At 41.7% G+C, this 21,563-nt stretch overlaps 1 protein-coding gene across 10 annotated transcripts in view; it reads left to right on the plus strand.

Moving 5' to 3' along the window:
• ADGRL3 (adhesion G protein-coupled receptor L3) overlaps nucleotides 1–21,563 on the plus strand; it is a 504,270-nt gene that overhangs the window by 379,655 nt on the left and 103,052 nt on the right. For 8 of the 10 annotated variants that reach the window (XM_035097281.2, XM_060268958.1, XM_060268959.1 and 5 more), the window contains exons 14-19: nucleotides 1,706–1,914; nucleotides 2,978–3,154; nucleotides 9,329–9,538; nucleotides 11,102–11,322; nucleotides 19,288–19,354; nucleotides 21,265–21,356. In XM_035097281.2, the coding sequence (XP_034953172.2) occupies nucleotides 1,706–1,914; nucleotides 2,978–3,154; nucleotides 9,329–9,538; nucleotides 11,102–11,322; nucleotides 19,288–19,354; nucleotides 21,265–21,356 (976 nt within the window). The remainder of the gene's footprint in view (nucleotides 1–1,705; nucleotides 1,915–2,977; nucleotides 3,155–9,328; nucleotides 9,539–11,101; nucleotides 11,323–19,287; nucleotides 19,355–21,264; nucleotides 21,357–21,563) is intronic. The other 2 variants (XM_060268964.1, XM_060268956.1) reach the window with 1 other exon arrangement.

The raw sequence follows: 21,563 nt of genomic DNA on the forward strand, positions 1-21,563 counted from the left end.
CTTAATTACATCCTAGTAATAAACATGTAATTACATATAAAACTAATGTTACACTAATTATTATCTTCAGCAGCAAGTCTAGAATTTTGACGCACAAAAAGAATAGTTTTGTTTTTTAATGGGGATATACAATACAGTCGTACGTGGGTTGTCAAACTTAATCCGTTCCGGGAGTCCGTTTGACTCCCGAAACTGTTCGAAAACCAAGGCATAGCTTCTGATTGGCTGCAGGAGCTTCCTGCACTCAATCAGAAGCTGCATTGGACGTTTGGTTTCCGAAAAATGTTCACAAAACAGAACACTCACTTCCGGGTTTGACTGTACTGTGATCTGTAAACCTATGGTTGACAGTATTAGACTGTTATCATTATATTATCTTCAATAAATACCCTTTCTTGCACAGATAAGGCAATTACGAATTCATTCCCTCAATTTTATCGAGATTATATTTGTTAAAGGCCAATGTTTGTTTATTTATTGCATTCATATCCCACCCTTTTTCCAAGGAGCACAAGGTGGTATACCTGGTTCTCCTCCTCAATTGATTCCCACAAGAAACCTTGAGAGGTAGGTTAGACTGAGAAGCAGTGACTGGCCCAAAGTCACCCAGTGAACTTCACGGCTGAGTGGGGACTTGAACCCTGGTCTCTCAGGTCCTAGTCTGACACTGTGATCGCTCTACATCTCTGTCTACAGCACTGTTAAAGGAACATGTGGATAGAAGAGGGATCAAAAATATAGGTTTAAGAGAAAATAGAATAAATTTCTTATGTGGAGATACTAGTAGACACATAGAACATTTACTAATCAAATTATTCTATATCTACTATTTCACAACAAAATACATCTTACTCAGGTGAAAAACTACATTTTCTGGAGATTATGAGACTGCATTCTATTATGTGTGCCTGTCTAGAGAGTGTACAAAAAATTAGAAGGGTGTTTAAAGAGTTAATAGAAATTGAATGTTCAATATAGTATTTATGCCTCCAGTACGTTTTTGTTTACTTCATTAAAAAAATGTAAAGTATCAACAGAACACTAGGAAATTGTAATTAGTCTTAATTATAATAGTATGAATTGAAGTGGTCTGTAAGTGGAGAAGGTTCCTGCTTAACATGTATAGAAATTAGCTGGTTAATTGAATTGTGTTTGTAATATGCTGGAACAGGCATTTTGATCAGAATGTACAGGAAACATATTTTTTGATAGCATTAATAGATAAAGGGTTTTTTCTTTCTTTCCTTTTCCTCCTGTTGAAGAATTTGAATGCCTAGTCCTAGCAGGACTAGGTATGTTACTAGGTGATGGCAAGCCAAACTTTACTGCAACTTTGTACTTGGTGGAAGAAGCACTGCCACAAAATTTGTAGATTTCCCCGGCACCACTACTATAGCTCTTTCTGTGACGTAATTGTGACTTTCTCTGCTCAGCTTCTGAAGAGCCTCTCCTAGCCACCAGCGTCTGAAAAGTAACTTCAAAGTGATCAGGCCATTACCACGGCTGTTGTGTCCATGAGAATTCACATTTGCTTTTGGAAAACTTTGGGAGCAGCAGTAAAAAGCTTTTCCTGTGAGAAACGTGGATAGAATACAGCATATTTGTTGTAATGTGTTCACTGCAAGATGAGCTAACTCAGAGCAAAAGGTTATGGGTGGGAGGGGAGCTAGCTTAATCTCCCCATTATCCCATTTTCTCCTTCCAGGTGAAATCAGAGTGGCTTTTGTCCTATACAACAACCTGGGCCCCTACCTGTCCACAGAAAACGCCAGCATGAAACTGGGGATGGAAGCCTTGTCTACCAATCACTCTGTCATAGTGAATTCCCCCATTATTACAGCAGCAATAAATAAAGAATTCAGCAATAAGGTTTATCTGGCTGATCCTGTTGTGTTCACTGTCAGACACATCAAGGTAAGGAGCTATTTGCCTTCCAGAAGGTCACATATTTCACTCTGCTTGTTTTTCCCTTTCTCCTAAAAACATGGCAGAAAACATTTCGAGATTTTCCTCACATATATCATTTCTTTTTAGTCAAAGCACTGTGGCTCAAATTATATTTTGCTTTTATTCCCTTTTCATTTATATCCTGTATTTGAGGGTATGAAACCTTCCAGGGTGGCTTTTTTAAAAAAAAAGTAAATTACATTTTTAAAGACCACAATCAACAATATCAGCATATAAAAACTAATCAGGATATTTAACAAAAGGCAGTTGGTGGTAGAGTAGTCATGGGTGGTAGAGCTTTAGATATTTATTTGTCTAGTACATTTTAAAATGAAGAAAGACCTCATGTTCATCATGTAGAAAAAATGTTTATCTACTAATTAGAAACCTCATTGTTTGATTGTTAATATAACTATTTTAAAATGAGGCTCATTTATTTGATATGTAGCTTTCCCGCCAAGGGGCTAGTAACAATCCTATTATTATTGTATCCTGGCTGTGAGGGAGACTGGCAATTGTCCATTTACCAAAGACTATCACTGTTTTAACTGTTCTCAGAGTAATTCCTTTGTTCTTCAGTTGAATGATAGTAGGTTAGTTCCAAAGTACTCATTATAGTTTTATGACCAAAATAAATAAGGAACAAAGAAATAAGACCCCATTTAGCTAAAGTGAAAAAGACAGCAAACTTTCTAAAGCATGCACAGGTAGAATTTTTAACTTACCAACCTCTGCTGATTGTAGCTGGGAGAAAGGAAATATGTTTAAAGCATCATCATTTCTGTTGCATGTACAGTGGTATTTCGGGTTAAGAACTTAATTCATTCGGGAGGTCAGTTCTTAACCTGAAACTGTTCTTAACCTGAGGTACCACTTTACCTAAGGGGGCCTGCCGCGCCGCCGCCACGCAATTTCTGTTCTCATCCTGAAGCAAAGTTCTTAACCCAAGGTACTACTTCCAGGTTAGCAGAGTCTGTAACCCGAAGTATCTGTAACCCGAGGTACCACTGTATTTCTTTCTTCCCGATAGCAGTCAGAGGAAAATTTCAACCCTAACTGTTCTTTCTGGAGCTATTCGAAACGCACAATGACAGGATATTGGTCAACTCAAGGATGTCGGCTTTTGACAACAAACAAGACGCACACAACTTGCTGCTGTAACCACCTGACCAACTTTGCTGTCCTGATGGCCCATGTGGAAGTGAAGGTAGGAATGGCTGACCTTCTTTAACCAGAAGATACTTGTTCTAGTTCTCGTTGCTACAGTTGCCTGAATCATTTAGGATGCTTTGCTGCAGTGATGTTCTTCCATGACACACGCAGGCTTGGTAAGACGTGGTGATGTTCCCATTTGCCACAGAATGGTTCAGTGGGAATCGTGCTAATGGCCCAATGGGAAAAAGCAGTGTCAGGAAAGATAAAGCTCAGAATGAGCTGAAGCTGGAGTGCCAAGAGCCACAACAAAAAAAGTGTGTTTTAAGGTATGTTCAAAGAAATGGAAGAAAGCAATAGACCCACTGCTCCCTAAGGATGGCAAAATGACAAAGAGAAGGCTGAGACTATTGAACTTCTATTGTGCCTCTGTTCTCTCCCAAAAAGAAACTCGACTATCATTGCATACATTGTGTTAGTGATGAGGAGTCAGGATTGCAGTTCAGGATTGATAAGCAGTTAGGAAATGCATCACTATCCCTAGCGAGTTCTTCAGAGCCAAGTGAACTGCATCCTAGCATGCTAAATGTGCACATATACTCTCAGAAACTCTGTGTATCATCTTTGATAATTCCTAGATAATGGGTGAGATGGCAGTCTTCAAAAACAGGGAAAGGAGAATCTTCAAAACTATAGACTGATATCAAGGAAGATACTAGAAAATATACTAAAGGAATCAGGTTTTATGCATATTGATAACAATGCAGCAGAATTAGTAGAAAACAGCATATTCCTGTCAAGAATAAATCTTGCCTAACCAATTTTGCTGTGTGTGTTTTTTATCCGAGTTACTAGTTTAGTGGATTGAATAATGCTGTGGTTGTAATTTATCTAGATTACAGCATCACATTTGGCAAAACTGAGTTAATAAGCTAATTGAATGTGGGCTAGATTATAGTTCCAATTGGAAACTTCAAATGGCATAGACCACAGCCACCAGGGTGCGTGTGAGGGAACAAATGTACTGATCATATTGCAACAATATTGTGCCAGTTCCACTGGTTGCCTGTTGATTTCTGAGTTAAAATTCAAGTGCTGTTTAAAACCTTTTATAGACACACACACACACAGTTTAACTGCGCTTTTTTAGCATAATGTTTTAATGAGCGGTCTGGCTGAAATGCTGTTTGCACTTTTGCGTCTTGAGGTGGGGCCTTGCACGCACGTATGTGCAGAATAGCCGTTAGTTGGCTGGCCATTGGGGTAAAGGAGGCGATTGCTCTCCGTTGGCACCTCACAGGTGTCGCCCTCCCCCATTCTCCGCACAGCTGAGGCAGGCGACTGATGGAGCCATGAGAAGGCAGCTTCGGAAGAGAGTGGTGATGGCCATTGTTGCTGCCACCTCCTGGCACCTGCCTCCATCTCCCTTCCTCTCCTTGGCCCCAAACAGTGGGGCTCTCTGCACCTGCCAACCCTAAGGGAGGCTTTCCATTGGGAAGCAGAGAGAGGGTCGCCGTCTCCACCTAGCCCATGGCAGAGGCCAAGGGTAAGAGAGAAGGAGCCGCCAGCCACCGTGGTCGGCTCCATCCCCTGACCCCTCCCAAAACACAACATGATGCCTCATGTCTCTGGTTCAGCTGCTGCTGTGGGGTGGGGGAAGCTAGCTCAATCTTGGGGACAGGGTGTTTCAGACTGGGGGCAACAGAACTGTGAACCACACTTGAAGATGGTTCAATTGACGATAAAGCTCTAATTTACCTTAAGATTGCACTGGGCAATACAGGGTGAAGTGAATGGTTCTGAGGATTTTATATGTCAAGACTGGAACCTGGAATTGGACCTGGTGATTAATCAGCAACCAGGGCAACATGTAATATGATTGTATGCTGTCAGACCCATTAACACTCTGGCTGCAGCATTTTGCACTAGCTGCAGTCTCCAGACCATCTTCAAGGACAGGATACACACACAGTGTGTTTAAATAATGGCCCCCAAAGGCCATGCAATGCAGAAGAAGCACTCCTCTTAGTAGTCTCTGGCATTCTCTTTAGATTTGCTCTTCCAAAGATTTCTCTGAGTCAAGGAAGGCTTTATGATGTGTCAGCTTTTAAATTAGGACTAAGACTGAATCACTTGAATTTATGAGAAAAATCATTGGGGGATGCTCTGCAGATGCCTCCTTTCTCGTATGCTGCTGCTACTAATTAAGTGCCAGCAGTATTCTTTGTGTTCTACATATGCTAAGCCACCTTTATACAAGAATGTCCATCTTATGAAATATTGCAACATTGCAGAATCCTTCATCTTTCTTATTTTGTTGTATTATTCTGTTTCCCTGGTGCCGATGAAAACGTAATGAGATGGCTACCAAAAATTATGTAACTGATCAAGGACAGAAGTGAACAGAAAGAAAAGCAGGTTCTCCCTTGGCCCTACAGAAATATTGCTTTCTGAGGAAGAACCAAAATCAAATGTTCTGAATTCTGTTTGGAGGGCGTTTCAACATCTGTATTATAATACACTAAAGTGTCTTGATCCAGCGGTTTGAAGTCTCTGGTTGACCTATCTTCCTAGGGTAGAAAACCATCAGCTACAGAAAGTGCACAGTGCGGTTTCTGTGAAGGAAGGTATCATTGTTAGTTTGGTTATCAAATCATCACGCAAACCTCCACCAAGAGCAGAAATTGTGTAAGGCAAGTCAGCAAGAATACAGGCTGAGAAAAGGTTGTAGGAGGCAGGGAAACTATGAAGGTGATTGAAGGGAGGGAATTACCTAATATACAGGGAAATGAAACACAGGAGCCTTCATGAAAGGTAAGTAGAGGAGGAGGAAGCAGCTAAGGGGAAATCACACAAAGAGATGGTGAACCCGAGGCCCTCCAGATGTTGAAGGCTGTCTCCCATCATACCTGGCCATTGGCTTTGCTAGCTGGGAATTAGCTTGCGCTAGAACCAGATGTTGTTGAACATCTGGAGAGCCACAGGTTCATGCCATCCCTAGCCTAATGTGTAAAGAGGCTACATGCTGTTAAGGAGGGCAAGACGGGAGACAGTGGAAATGGCCAAGAGTCTAATACAGGCTTTCAGACTTCTGGTAACTGCAGCACACTTAAAATGAAGACTCATGCCCCTATTGCTTCTGAAAAGATTTGCTTTTACTGTGAAAGAGTAAAAATTACATTTCTCAGACCTGTCCACCCTGTGTTTCTGCAACAGGAAGCCTTCTTTGGGCATGTGCTACTACCAATCTGTTGTGCAATTTCTTGATAAAGTAATTAAGACCTGCCTTCTCCCCTATTGAATTATACGTTATAGCCCCATAGGCTGGTCCATGACAAATGTGCAAAATTATAAATTTCAGATTCCCCATTAGTGCATGGTTGTATGACTGGCATATATATGTGTGTGTGTGAGAGCGACAAAAAAAAAGTAGGATTCAGTGCTAAAGTACTTTAATAACTTTTTGCTTTTTAAAGCTATATTCTTTTCATTTTTTAAAAAACCCTCTTGTAATAATTTTCTCCTGATTGAAGTTTAATGATGAGTAAATATATGGGATTCAAATCAGCTGCAACTGCCTTAGCCTGCAGCATGTATTAACCTGCAGCAAATAACACATTGCAGAGGAACAGACTTAGACAGGACGTTGCTTTGGTGCTTGTATGTGGTAAACTGGTAGTGTGGGCAATACATGTGTCTTCAAAATACAGTGGTGCCTCGCTAGACGAAATTAATTCGTTCCACGGGTCAATTCGTGTAACAAATTTTTCATCTAGCGAGTCCCAGTTTCCCATAGGAATGCATTGAAATTTAATCAATGCGTTCCTATAGGCTCTGGGGGACTGGCGGGTCTCCGAAGCCCCGTCCGATGCCGGCTGTGTGTGAGGCGGCTGGGGGAGAAGCTCTCTTCTCCCAGCCACCGCCTTGTCTGACTCCCCCGACATGGAGCGCAGCTTCGGAAGCCTCCGAAACTGCACCCCATGCCGGCTTTACGCGGCGAGAAGCGGCGGCGGGGGAAGCTTCTCCCGCCGCTGCCGCCTGCCTTCTCCGGTGTGGGGTGCAGCTTCAGAAGCCTCCGAAACTGCACCCCATGCCGGCTTTGCGCTGCGAGAAGCGCAGAAGCTGTCAGCGCTTCTCAGCTGATCTTCCTTTGCCTTCTTCCTGTGCTGCAGCTCGTTCCCCTTTACTAGACGAATACCCGTTTAGGTTTTGCAATCGGAGGTTTTTATGGCCACACTTCGCAAGACGAAGCGGTGGCCATAAAAAAACTCATCGTCTTGCGAGGCAACCTCCGATCGTATAGCGGAAAATTCGTATAGCGGAAAATTCGTCTTACAGGGCATTCGTCTAGCGAGGCACCACTGTATGGGGCACATTTGGGCCTCCATCTGTATTAAGTGTATATCTGTTCCCTTTGGGGCATGTCTTGGGAGCCAGAGTCACCTTAGTACTTTACATAAAGGAATTGACCATTGATTAGAATTCTTTGTAACTAAGGGTAGAGCTAGGTATACCAGTGGCAGACCCATGTGTAGAGTAAACTAATCCTGCTGACTCCCACCCATTCACAATCCCGACATCCTCAGCTGAGCAGGCAGCAGCACTTTCGAATGGCAGCCTCTTGACTTCCATCCATGGCAGGTAACCACCATATTAGATCCCTCAAAAAGCATTGCCCAATATCAGGAATGTCAGAATTGACAAAAAGGTGTCAATAAAGCTGAATGAATCTTGAACAGCAGGATTCTTTCTCTTTCACACCCAGGTTGGGTGTGGCGCCACATTCTGCATATCAAAACACCAAATGTTGGGAGGTCTTCAGAGAGAACCATCACCTACTTGGTAATTTGGGAGATCAAGCCATTACATCCGCTAAAAAGGTGGTGTGGAGTGTGGCATATACATCCAAAAGAGGAACCATTGTAGCAATTGGTGACTTCAACTACAGTACCCTCACACAGATTGGCTGCAGGGCTGTCCATGAATTCTTAAGCCAGTGCCATAGCTCCACATCTGCCAGGACGTATGCCAGCTCCTAAAGCCCCAGTGCCAATGGATCTAGACCAGGCATCCCCAAACTTCGGCCCTCCAGATGTTTTGGACTAAAATTCCCATCTTCCCCGACCAGTGGTCCTGTTAGCTAGGGATCATGGGAGTTGTAGGCCAAAACATCTGGAGGGCCGCAGTTTGGGGATGCCTGATCTAGACTATAGATTGCACCCTACATTTTGTAGTTTGAGGCATGGCATTTTTGGATCTGTGTCTGTCTAAAATAAATGTCCTGTAGAATATCTATATGAGCAGCCTGTTTTTGTAGTTCTGGAGGGTGGTGTTGAATTAGGCCATTTTGTTGCAGTTCATGTAGAAGAACAAAAATATCCAAATTGATACAAAGTCTTTTACACAAAAATGCCTGTTTGTTGCAGCAAAAAACAACAAAGGGTTCTTGAAGTGCCTTAAAGCCTAACAGATTTATTATGACATAAGCTTTCTTGGACTACAGCCAATTTTTTCAGATGCATTAAAGGATCATCTTCAGTTGGCAGGACACTTGCACATGGGTGTAGAGAGAAATGTGAACAGTGAGGTTAGATGGAAATGAATTGGTAAAAATAAAAAAGGTCTGTGGCAATTAAGTTAAAGATTAAAAGTATGCAAAGCAGGCAACGTTGCCAATCTTTCCCTGTGTTAATTCTAAAGTTAATCTGGGTCTCCGGGACTTTTTGAAAATATTTTTAAAGTGGTTTTTGCAGTCCTGATGGAGCTAAAAAAGTCAGTTTTCAATTTCTCTGATACTTATTGATTTTAGTGGTGGAGGTTGATGGTATTTTTCTGCTGAATCAAATGTTCCTCTCCTTTTAAAAATGATTGCTATCGTAGAGGTCTGAGAAATACAGTAATTGTTTTCACTACATATTTCACAAATACAGATCAGCACCAGGTTACTAACACCACTAATCTGTAATACCTGAAGTGTGTCATGTTTCTCCGGTATACGAGATCAGGAAAAACCTGCTAATGAACTTTTTTTCCCGGCTGCTTTTGCAAACGGGACAGACAGACAGTGAAGAGAGTGTGCATGTCTTAATGTACTGCTCGCTTCATTAGTCCTTCATATGACAGATTTGGCATGCAAATGGAGATGAGGTCAAACAGTTTCTGATGCGCCAAGCTATCTCAGACTTGGGTACCAGTTGGTGACTAATTGTCTTTCTACTATGCCTTGCAGCATGGTGATGCAGTCCACAACCTCCTCCTGGATGTCATTACTTGGATTGGCATTCTCCTGTCCCTCGTCTGCCTCCTGATCTGCATCTTTACTTTCTGCTTCTTCCGTGGGCTCCAGAGTGACAGAAACACCATCCATAAAAACCTGTGCATCAGTCTGTTTGTGGCAGAGCTTCTCTTCCTTATTGGGATCAACAGGGCCGATCAGCCGGTAACTATCCAGTTGGAAATGCAGTAGTGAAGCCTATTCCTTGCCTTTAGCCAAGCAATAAAGCGCCACAGATTTATTAACCTGAATCAAATGCTACTGATCGTGATAATAAAATGGGAGTGTCCAAGTTTTCCAAATATCCAAAACTCACCTTTATTAGGACCAGCTAAAATGTCACAAGTAGGTCATGAACAAGCTTCCTAGTGCTCTAATATAGGCTGAATATTAAGGAAAACAAGGATAGGAGAGAGAAGGGGGGAAATGCTTGGTGTGATGTCAACATAGGGGGAACTGCTGATAAAATAAATAAATAGAACCTTCCTCCAGTTTTAAGATTCCTCTCCTGGACAACTAAATTTGGTGTTCTCCAAAAGCATAGTTGGTCCATTCGGTTGGGGGGGGGGGTTCCTAAAAGTCACACCAGCATAATACTTTTATTAAGACCAATTAAAATGTTCCCAAAGTATAAGCAATCTTAGTTGTCCAGGTAACAGATTTTAAAACTGGAAGACGATTATCCTCTGCTGCCTGTATATGGAACTTAACTTTGGGAGAATACTTCACTTCTAAACCACAAGGAAACATTTCCCATTTTAATTTCTAGTTCCCCACCTTCATAAAATTAAACTCCAGCTCTGCTAGCACACATGAAAAGGATATTGGGATTGTAATTATACATGAAAACTATATCTGGATTGTGTCTACTGCAATCTGAACTTGAGTCAGCAAGTGTGCTGGAACTGCAGGAAAAAAAGGAAAATGCTAATACGATTTTAAGCTGCATTCAAAGTTTCCAAGTCACCGGAAGAAATAGTTACACTTTATTTACACATAGCAGTCTAATCTGATTAACAGTGGAATCCTATGGAGGCCTACTCAGATGCAAGTCACAACACATACAGTGGGGCTTTCTCTGAAGAATTGCATAGAATTGCAGCTATTACCTCCTTGAATCCATATTAATAAACCACAGACATTAGAGCACCAATCGATCAAGCTCAGCTTTTTCTCTCCTCCATTCCACAAAACACTGATGTTTTACATCTAGTCCGAAGAAGAGTTCTGAAGAACTTGAAGCTTGTTTAGAACTTTATGACATTTTAGTTGGTCCAAATAATACTATTAACTGTGGTTTGTCAGTTTTTCTAATGAACCAACATTGCTATATAATCAACTATGCAAAAGTGTATAGTGATCCAAGAATGGATAAGCATATATATACCATTTTCAGCATTTGAGAATCATAATCCAAGGGTAGTGGTATGTTAGCTGTTAAGGCTTACTTGGAGAACATTTTAATTCATTACTGTTTGCACCAAGTGTAAAGTCAAGCTAGTAGCTAGTAATTAGGGTGAGTCACATCATATGTCTTTCCCTGTAGACTTCTAAAAACAGCAGATATAGGGGCAATCACAAAATGTTAGGGCCCCTCTGCCCCCTTCTCTGCGATTTGAGCATTGACCAGTAATGTAGAATTTCCCTTTTTTGCCATTCCATGCAGGATCAATATCAGATTCAGATTACAAGTAATAATATTTTTGCTTTGTCTTTTTACTCTCCCAGATAGCCTGTGCTGTGTTTGCTGCCCTCTTGCACTTCTTCTTCCTTTCTGCTTTCACGTGGATGTTTCTGGAGGGAGTACAGCTCTACATCATGTTGGTGGAGGTCTTCGAGAGTGAACATTCACGGAGAAAATACTTCTACTTGGTTGGCTATGGCATGCCCGCTCTAATTGTGGCTGTTTCGGCAGCCGTAGACTACAGAAGTTACGGCACAGGAAAAGTGTGAGTTTCATTTTGTGGTTTGGGGGAGTCTGAAAAACCAATACTAGTGAGCATGGATTTGTCAGAGTTCTAGAAATAAATAGGCAATAGAAAGCCTGTTCACATTAGGTGTGTGCACTGACCAGAGTATTTGGTCTGGACCCTGATCTGGGGCTTTGAAAAATAGTCTGCCTCATTCCAAGGTTCTTTTTAGGCTTCACAATTCAGCTTGGGGTACATCAGATCTGATTCATTCCCCATTGCCCCCCCCCACACACACACAGAATTCACCATTGGGAAATGGAAAAAAAAATACTATATCAAATCAAATCAATAACCTTTATTAGGCATGACAAATTCAGAAGCTTCAGAACAAAATTATGAGTAAAACATTCACATTATAAACTTCATGAAATAAAAATACATATTAATTGATTTAGTATTTTAGAGCAATATATCAATTTTCAATTAGCATCCCCTGGTCCTCTCCGCAGTGGCCCAATCTCTCTGCGTGAACCGAGCACAAAAACTCAGCCACCACTAAAGTAACTATATATTTTTCCCTTTTGACAGAAATAAATAAAATCTACAGGCATACTACCGGTATCCCTTCCAGAGTGGAGAGAGCCTGCCAAACTACAAACTTTTGTGCTGAGCACGTTTTAGGAAAAGAAATGTTTATTGTTGTTTTGGGTTTTTTTTAATGGGGGCAGAATTGGATTAATTTTGCAGGGATCTATTCTGTGTTGTGCTGCCATTCTCACTTTTCACGGGACACATAAGAAAGCCAGATACATTGTAAAAGAAAATCTTAATTTGCACATCCTGTTTCAACCAGTGTTAAGGTGGACACCTGAGGGTGTTGTGGCTCCCAAGCACACACTAGGAAAAAAAACTTATTTCTGGAGCTAGCACTTCCAGCATAGGGAAGATGCCCGATCAACAACTGCACTTTTATTAAGTCTACCTCCAAAATAAGATTGTTTCAGAATGACCATTAAATTTAAAGCCAATTAACAGAGAAGTGGGATTGCAGAGTTTGGTCAGAAGATACATGGTCCCACCACGTTGCTGAAATAAAGAAGGTCTGGGTCTGGTCTGGTGTTTCCATAATGGAAGAGAGGTGAGATTTAAATGTAAGAATATGAAAATATAAAATAACCCTGTAGCAGAGGGGAGAAACTGGGGAGTTAATCTAGAAAAGCTAGAAGCAAGGGAAAGGTTGAATACCTTTCCACCATCACTTAACCTTCTTCTCTTCTTCTTCTTCGGCGATCACTCGTAGCCGAGTAAGATTGTCTTCCATAAACACGGTTTTAACAATGGGTCCATAAGTGACTGTGGAAGCCAATTCTGGATCCACACGTCCTTCCACAGTGGGGACATTGGTTTCCAGGCGTGAGTTGATCACAGTGTGGATTTGCCAAGCGTGCCTTCCACTTAGCACATTTCTCCCTTGCATCCTGAGATCGAGTTTCTTCAAAGCCCATGGCACCTTTCGTAAAGGCTGTTTTCCAACTGGAGTACTCGCAGGCCAGTGTTTCCCAGTTGTCAGTGTTTATACTACATTTTTTAAGATTTGCCTTGAGACAGTCTTTAAACCTCTTTTGTTGACCACCAGCATTACGCTTTCCATTTTTAAGTTCGGAATAGAGTAGTTGCTTTGGAAGTAGTCACTTTTAAAGTGATTTAAGTGGTTAAATCATTTAACCACTCCCCCTCTCAAAGCTGCATCTCTCTAGGAAGAACAAGAAATAAGTTTTTCACACATTTGCGTATAGCAGGTAACCAGACCAATAATGATATGTTTGTTTTTCTCAAATGAGTTCTCTGATGCTGCTCAATTTCCTGGTTTTTGTGTAGTCTTTAAAACAGCCTCTTCCATAGTTTTATCTGACTTAAGTGTTCTGAAATAATGACCAAATATACTATTTTGGGTGGGGTGGGGTGGAGAAAATCTCATATGAGCAACATGGTTACTGGAATCTAATAAAAGACAGCACACACTCAACTTTGAACGTACACATTAAACTTCCATATATAGTCAGATTTGCCACTTACCGAATGGGAAGCTGTACAGCCATTTTAAGCTGCCTATTGCACATTCACAAACAGCGTGATAAGTCGGAGCTCTTCAAATTTTATGGTCCAGTGGCATCTAATGATTGTTTATTGGATGCATTTAATACACACCAGGGATACCTTAAAGTTTGATTTCTTCTCAGGCAGGAAATAGAGCAAATTGTTATAGCTGTTATTACTTGGAAAGAGTAAGCATGATTGAATGGATCCCCAGTTGTCATTGTGGTTGTGACAAAAATAAAAAGCAAAGGAGAGCATGGTCCCATAGAACATGATTAGCATATGTTTGGGGGGGGGAGACTGTGGAAGCTGCTCCCTGCACTGGCAGGAAAGGTGGAGAAAACAAGAACTTCAAGGAATGAGAGATAAGGAAAGGGATGTCCAGCTGGTCCAGTAATCAGGCCCAGAGCTGTCGTGTGATTGCATCAGGATCCACTGGATCCCAGGCTAGTTCACCCTTGTCCTCTTCCCACTCCCTGGAAAGCACCATTTGGAAGTGTGGACATTACCGGGATTTCAAAGGCGGAGTTTCCGAAAGGTGGAGCTTTGTCCTGGGGTCTTAAGCAAGTCAATTGAAATATCGTGTATTTGGGGTGTCCTGGTTTTTACTTACTGAAATTTGGAGGCTTTTTGCTGGCTGCTACAAGTGGGAATCCTGGACACATACTGGATGAGGGGAAGCAGGAGCTCCACATCTGCTTGATGTTGGTATCATTCCACAGAAGTCAATAGACAGCTGGATGCCCGGAGAGTTGGTGCAAAGACAACTCCACCCAAATAAAAAAAACCAGTGTGTTTGGATTTCTCTGTAAGCCCATCAGTTCCACTGTAGCTAGAATGGCTATATCTTTTGATACTGAACAATTATATGACATAATTAATAAACAAAAGTGTAAAGCAAGGCATCTTAATTTATCTGCCTTATAAATAGCTCTAATAGCCTTTCTAATTGCCAAAAGTAGTTGAAGTAAAGTATTTGATAAGGGGGGAAACCAATTTAATTAATTTAATATGCTTTAAATGTAGCATTCAAACAAATTCTAAAATTTGTTTAGAAATGTTTATGGAGATATTTGTAAATATGTTAAGATGTAACAGCTGAATAGAATATACTTCCTCAAATTATTTAGATGTTGAGGGGAAAATGAATGTCCTGAAAATTAAGTAATATTCCAGATTTAGCATACCTAAAGAGCTGTGACATATGTATGTATGTATGTATGTATGTATGTATGTATGTATGTATGTATGTATGGTTTCTATAATCACAAAGAAACTTCAAAGTTATATAGTCTGACCCCTGAACCCACATAATGTCAAATCCCTTTTTTAGCTCTGGGGCTATTTTTGCAGTGTGTTGCCTTTGGTGTGTTTACCAAGGCTGCACTTCCAATCATTCTGAGATGCTTTGCACTAGTTTTGGCTTCATGAAATAACTCAAAGGGAGTTTCCTTAGTGCAGTATTGCACATAATGAGCAGTTGCCAGAAAGTTGCAGATAGACTGCATCTGTTAGCATGGTTTGCAACATCTCCTGAAAAATCCTGTATTTTCTTTCTGCCACCCCATTTTTGCTACCTCATTTTCTTCAAGAGAGTAGGGATTAGTCAACCTTTCTCTTCCAAGAATGTTTTAAAATCTGAAGAATGGAATTCCACACCTCTGTTACTTTTGAGTGCCATAACTGGCTTGTCAAATTTCATATTTGCTCAAGTAACTCATTTTTTGAACTTTTCAAATGTTTCACCTTTGTGTTGAAGCAGAAATATGAATGAGAATCTATAATAATAATAATAATAATAATAATAATAATAATAATAATAATAATAATTTTGTTATTTATACCTCGCCCATCTGGCTGGGTTTCGCCAGCCACTCTGGATGGCTTACACTCAGCATACATAAAAAAATGGTAAAATATCAGACAGTAAAAATACTTTCAGTTGTCTTCTAAAAGTCAGAGAGCCATCAACTATTACAAGACAGTACTTAGCTTCACCCAGACTGGGAGAAAATGTTCCTGTGAGGTCTGCAGACACTTTGCACACACTCACCACTGTCTGCTTCCCTGGAATCTGTCAAGAAAAATTTACTCAGTGGCTGACCTGGGTCTCAGATTTCAGCAGCACCCTGTGGAATGCCAAAATTCAATGCCATCCCCAAGGCTCTGTGCCCAGTGCATTCAAACCAGTCACACTCCCTTAAATCTGTCTCTGATTTACTGCTTCAACTCCAGCCTAATTGGTGTCCATCCAGGTTTCCTGTCCTCTGCCTTCTTACCTCTGATAGCTGGGGAGCTGGGCCCATAACCTGTTGAAAATCTGGGGTGAGATACTCAGGTAGCAGACATTGTCCCCAGTTCTAGTCACCACACAGAGGCATTTTAAGGTCCAAATAGTTTACTGCTGCAGAAGATAAGGCTTTAGTATATCAGTTCCAGGCTTGGTACTGTATATACATACAGCATGTAGGCATTGTAGATAGAAAGTATTTCACTGACTTCTGGTTAAGAGTAGACTCGTAATCTGGTGAACTGGGTTCGCGTCTCTGCTCCTCCACATGCAGCTGCTGGGTGACCTTTGGCTAGTCACACTTCTTTGAAGTCTCTCAGCCCCACTCACTTCACAAGAGTGTTTGTTGTGGGGGAGGAAGAGAAAGGAGAATGTAAGCCGCTTTGAGACTCCTTAGGGTAGTGATAAAGCTGGATATGAAATCCAAACTCCTCCTCCTCCTCCTCCTCCTCTTCTTCTTCTTCTTCTATAGTCAGCTGTGGACTGTCACCATAGCAGTTGACTTGGCTGACCTTACATCTGTTGTTTTTCTCTCATCCATAGGGTGATTTGTGCCCATGAAATAAATTACGCCTTCCCCTGTGTCTGGTTCCTCCAACATCCACCTCCACCATGCCTAATGGTTTTTTTTAAAAATCATTTTAAGTGTGCTTTTCTTAATTTTCTGTCCATGGGAGTTAAAAATTACATTGAACACCTCAAGGGCAGAGCTGACAACATGGGTGATACTTGTTCATGGTCTGCCAACTTTTTAAAAGTGGAAAATCAGCCATTGGAGGCTGCTAGTTTTAATGGAGGAATGGCAGGGAGAAGGAGCTGCTGCCAGTTTTCTGCTCAAAATCACCCTGATGAAACTGCTTTGCCTCTAGCAGGGGGCAGGGGGAGAGATAGTTAGGGTTCTGGTATTTTTTCCTCTGATGGCTGGAGAGGCAAGTAGGAGGGAATGGGAAAATCTCCTTCATTCCTGACTGCAGCCTCTGATACAGTTTGGTACATTTCAGTAATAAATGAACATTTGGACACTCTTCATACATCTCCCAAGTATTGTCTCGTTTGACCCTTAATAAAAGGACCGATGTTTTGGTATGCAAATCTGTAATGTAAGTTTAATAATGAAGTATAATCTTCAGCACAAAATGCAGAATAGGTAAGTTGATACCTTTTATTGGAAGAAGAATATATATACAGGTTTCCAAGTTACATGGAAACTCTGTCAGGCAGCAAAGAATGCTAACTAATTCTAAGGAGAGAAAGGAAATAATGCAAAAATCTTTGCTATTCATTTAAACAGGGGCCTAATTGCAAAATGGCTTGCGCATGAAATATACATACGACACCACATTAATGCAAGCTTTGTGTTTGGCAGACTGTTGTGTTAATTGAAAATGCTAAGCTTCCTTCTCTTCCACAAACAAAAATAACCATAGAACAGGATGCTGAAACAGCTGCATCAGTAGCTAAAACAGCAATGTATAAATGCCCAGGAAGAATAGGCCAATGTTTGCAGCTGCCATAGTTCTGCTTGCATGGTAACATTATAATACCTGTGATAGAGTTTATTTTAGGAAACAACCACAGTGCTTCCTTTCCTGAAGGTCCATTCTTGCAAAGTCTCATGGAAGCTGTAGTGAGGGGACCAGAAAAGACACCTCTTGTTCGGTGGGTTTGTCTCTCAGATGAGTGACAGCTGCCACCGAAGAGGAGAACCTCTTATTATGGCATGGCTCTCTTTCAATTTTGTCCAAGTCCTCCCCAGCTCCAAGTGAGCCAGAGCCGTAGATGCCGTGAAAAAAAAAAACACATCATGAAATATTAGCCTCAATGATCAGATTCCTGAGTTGCTTCAAAGGTCACATTTACATGCTGTATGCCCTTACGGCATTCCCGACTTTTTGAAAAGTCAGATTGATTGCTCATTGGGCAAGATACTCTTCAGTAAATTATGTTTCATGTTTTATAAGTCAGTTGCAGCCATCTGTGAGATTTAAAGTATGAAGGGGTTAAAGCAGGCATCCCCAAACTTCGGCCCCCCAGATGTTTTGGACTACAGTTCCCATCTTCCCCGACCACTGGTCCTGCTAGCTAGGGATCACGGGAGTTGTAGGCCAAAACATCTGGAGGGCCGCAGTTTGGGGATGCCTGGGTTAAAGTAATCGACTCCCAACAGCAGTTTTGCCAGTTTTGAGATCCTCTTAGCCTGATGCATGCAGACCACACCAGTGCAAAACTCAGAATATAAGCTCATGATAGTTTCATTTTGCATTCTGAGCACAGAAAAAAAATGTTGGGAAAGGAAACTCATCTTGCAATACATCAAAGCATTATCAGCTGGGGATATATTTTTATTATCAACCCACCATTTCTGAAATGCAGCAGCAATGGAGCTTCACTCCCAAAAAAAACTCACATCAAATTTCACCACTTAAATATATCCCATCATAATGATGTTAAAGGTACAAAGCCTCTGTTTAAAGTAATGGCAACCCCAGAAATGAGCAAGAGAGAGAGAGAGAATTGGAGGCTATATTTTTTTTTCCATCAAGTATGAACAAGAATAAACTTTATCTGATCTTATCTAAAAGAGTTGGCTCAGGTGTGCCATTTTGGGAACCTGTTCTGGCTTCTTTTGGTAATCCCCACTAAGTTTTTTGGATCGGCACTGAATCCAGAAACACTCTCCAATTGTGTACCTGGTACTTAGGGGGGAATGCAACCCTATCCAAAAGAGACTGAATCTCCGAGCAACAGTACTTCTGCCTTGTCTGGATTCAACTTTAGATTGTTTACCCACATCACTGACCTCAGTCATCAGTTCAGAAGGTCCTTTGCCTCCATCTAGAATTTTATTTCAAAGAATATCTGCATATTTGAAAATGACTGTATTCTCATATTTCTTTGCATAGCAGGTATTCAATCTCTTGTGAGCATTCAGCTCTTGATGCATTAAACTACCAAAAACAGAAGATCATAAGGATAGATTTATGTTCAACTGTCTTGCTACCTTATGCCCATTTTGTCATTGGGAAAACTCAGAATGGAAATGTAATTTCCCCAAATCATTTACCATTAGGGGATATTAAATCAGATAAAATGAAGCTATTAATAATTTAGTTTAGGTCATGAATCACCTAGCTTGATTCTAAAGGTCAGTTGCATTTCTAGAAATATTCATGAAAACAGAAAACTCCTGAATCTAATTAAGCTTCAGACCTTCTAATCCTAAATTTATTTCCCTTTTCACTAAATCGTTCAGATCTTCACCTACTATGGAAGCTGACAGTCTGACTGAACAGCAGTGAATAGCTTGCAGCTAGATTTAATGGCTGTTTTAGGGCTTTTATAAAGATTTTCTATGACAGAAACGGAAGGTCTTAGCAAGTAGAATCTGTGCTATTTTCTCCTGCTTCCTCCAGAGGTAATTATCTTACTCCATCAATAGCACTGTCAGAAACCAGGCATATAATTCAGCTTTTAAATGAACAAGCAATGTGATATTTCCTGCCTCCTAGTGGAACGTTACACTGCTCCCATTCCTCTCTGTCACTTACTCACACTTGATATATGCTTCTTAGATGCCCTCTTACATGCCATATTTTCCTGCATTTCCATTACAGATGTTGGCTTCGACTTGACACGTATTTCATCTGGAGCTTTATAGGACCTGCAACCTTGATAATTATGGTAAGAATTCCTGATTGGCATGACTTTCAGTGCATGTTTTTTATCGCATACTTAGCAGGCAGTACCTGGTGTTGCCTGGTAATTGAATCCTGGTCTGTGAGGCTGCACACATTGGGAAAAAGTTTGTGCAACCAAAGTGCAGTGTGGGGCTGTTTGGAAGTCCTTTTTCAATCACTCCTGTGGTGATCTTTGCGGAGGCTGCCTGCCGCTCCTTTCCCCCACCTCCTACTTGCCCTTCAGCATCCCTGGATTGCCACCAGGTGGGCCAAACCAAGGTGGTCCAGCACTAATATTTGCCCACTTAAGGAGTGTTCTTGTCAACCTGTGCAAATAAAAGGGTGTACATGATAGACTGAACCCACATCTGTTCCTTATTCTGCTAAAGGTTCAACAGAGCCAAGATGTTTTTATCCTTGGTCTTAGAGACATCTACAGAAACAGTGTTTAACTGTTGTCTTCTGGATGCTATCTCGGTTGTGTGCACCTTCAATAAAGATTCCTATGGGTACATCAGTTGAGGATTTTTGTATCTTTACAGAGTATAACAGGATTTGCTTTGTCTAGTCATAGCAGCATGGATTTTTAGCAATTGCTTCCCTTCCTGTGCATCCTATTATTCTGTTCTGCCTTTGTGTTTGCACATTTTCAAAAGTCCTGCACAGCAGTGTCACCACTGTGACTGAAGAGCAAGGATTGAATAACACGCTATAGAGATCTGGAAAAGCCATGTGTCAGATTTTAAGCATCTGCTTTTTTCCCTGTAAAAGAACTTGTTAAGACCAGTCTGTTTGACATCGTGTCTTTGTGTTGCCCTATGGGCTTCCAGTGCCCCTTTTCTACAAGTCACCTTTGAAAACTGTCTATTTGGACTGACACTACAAACTAATTTCTTAATCCACTTCATCTGCTATGAAGAATGCAAATAAAAGACTAAGGCCCAGCTCTCAGTAATGTCATAAATCAGTGTCTGGGCTGTGCCACTTCAGCTTGCAGGTGGGCGCTCACATATTGGTACACAGGGCCGGTGCATCCATTTAGGCGAACTAGGCAGTTGCCTAGAGTGTGTAAATGGAGGGGGCGCAAAACCCCGCAAAAACCCTGCGCCACCGCCACCCTCCCACAGCGCGCGCGCTCCTCCCGCCTATGGAGGTCCTATGGAGCGCGAGCCAAAAGGAGAGCTCAGCGCCCTCCCGCCTACGGAGGGGACGCTGTGAGCTCCTCAGTGACTGTAATGAACGAGCGGTGGCGGCGGCAGCGCCCGTAGCTGAAGCCTTCAGCTATGGGCGCTGCTGCCGCCGCTGCTCACTCACTCGCTGCAGCCGCCGCTGAGGATCTCACAGCATGCCCTCCATAGGCGGGATGAGTGTGAGCCAAAAGGAGAGCTCAGTGCCCTCCCACCTATGGAGGGGACGCTGTGAGCTCCTCAGCGGCTGCAATGAGCGGGCAGCGGCAGCGCCCGTAGCTGAAGCCTTCAGCTATGGGCGCTGCTGCCGCCGCTGAGGACCTCAAGGCATGTCCTCCATAGGCGGGAGGGCGCTGAGCTCTCCTTTTGGCTTGCGCTCCCCCCGCCTATGGAGGGGATGCAGGGGCGCCAGGAGGTGATTTTGCCTAGGGCGCAAAAAGCCCTAGCACCGGCCCTGTTGGTACAGTCCAGCATACAAAAAAAGTATCATCCCACAAAGAAAACTAGCATGTCAGAGAGGTAGCTAGTCTAGAGTCTTCTCTTTGACATCTAGTGCTTTACCTGTAAGAATTTTTACTTTTGTGTGGAGGAATATACAGTAATGGGAGTCTCCACTTGCTGTGTGAACTAGTGCAGTCCATACATAGTTTTACCGCCCTAGAGAAAACTAGGCCTTGGGTTAATCCCCTTCTTTTTCTCATAACTTGCTTCTTATTTTTAATTTCAGCTTAATGTAATCTTCCTTGGGATTGCTCTTTATAAAATGTTTCATCATACAGCCATATTGAAACCTGAATCTGGGTGTCTCGACAATATCAAGTAAGTGAATTTTGACTGATTGTGTTCCCAACTGTGTTTCTTTGTAAACAGCACATAATTATTCTAGGATAATGCCAGCAAGAAAATACTAGGTTGGATCCAGAAAAAGTTGATTGGAATCAAGACCCACACTGAAATTGATGAGACAAGTCAGTCCAGACTTGAGTCCCATTGCCTTCAGTGGGAGTTAAGTGAAACGTATGTAGG

The sequence above is a fragment of the Zootoca vivipara genome, chromosome 16, assembly GCF_963506605.1.
Source record: "Zootoca vivipara chromosome 16, rZooViv1.1, whole genome shotgun sequence".
NCBI classification, from domain to species: domain Eukaryota; kingdom Metazoa; phylum Chordata; class Lepidosauria; order Squamata; family Lacertidae; genus Zootoca; species Zootoca vivipara.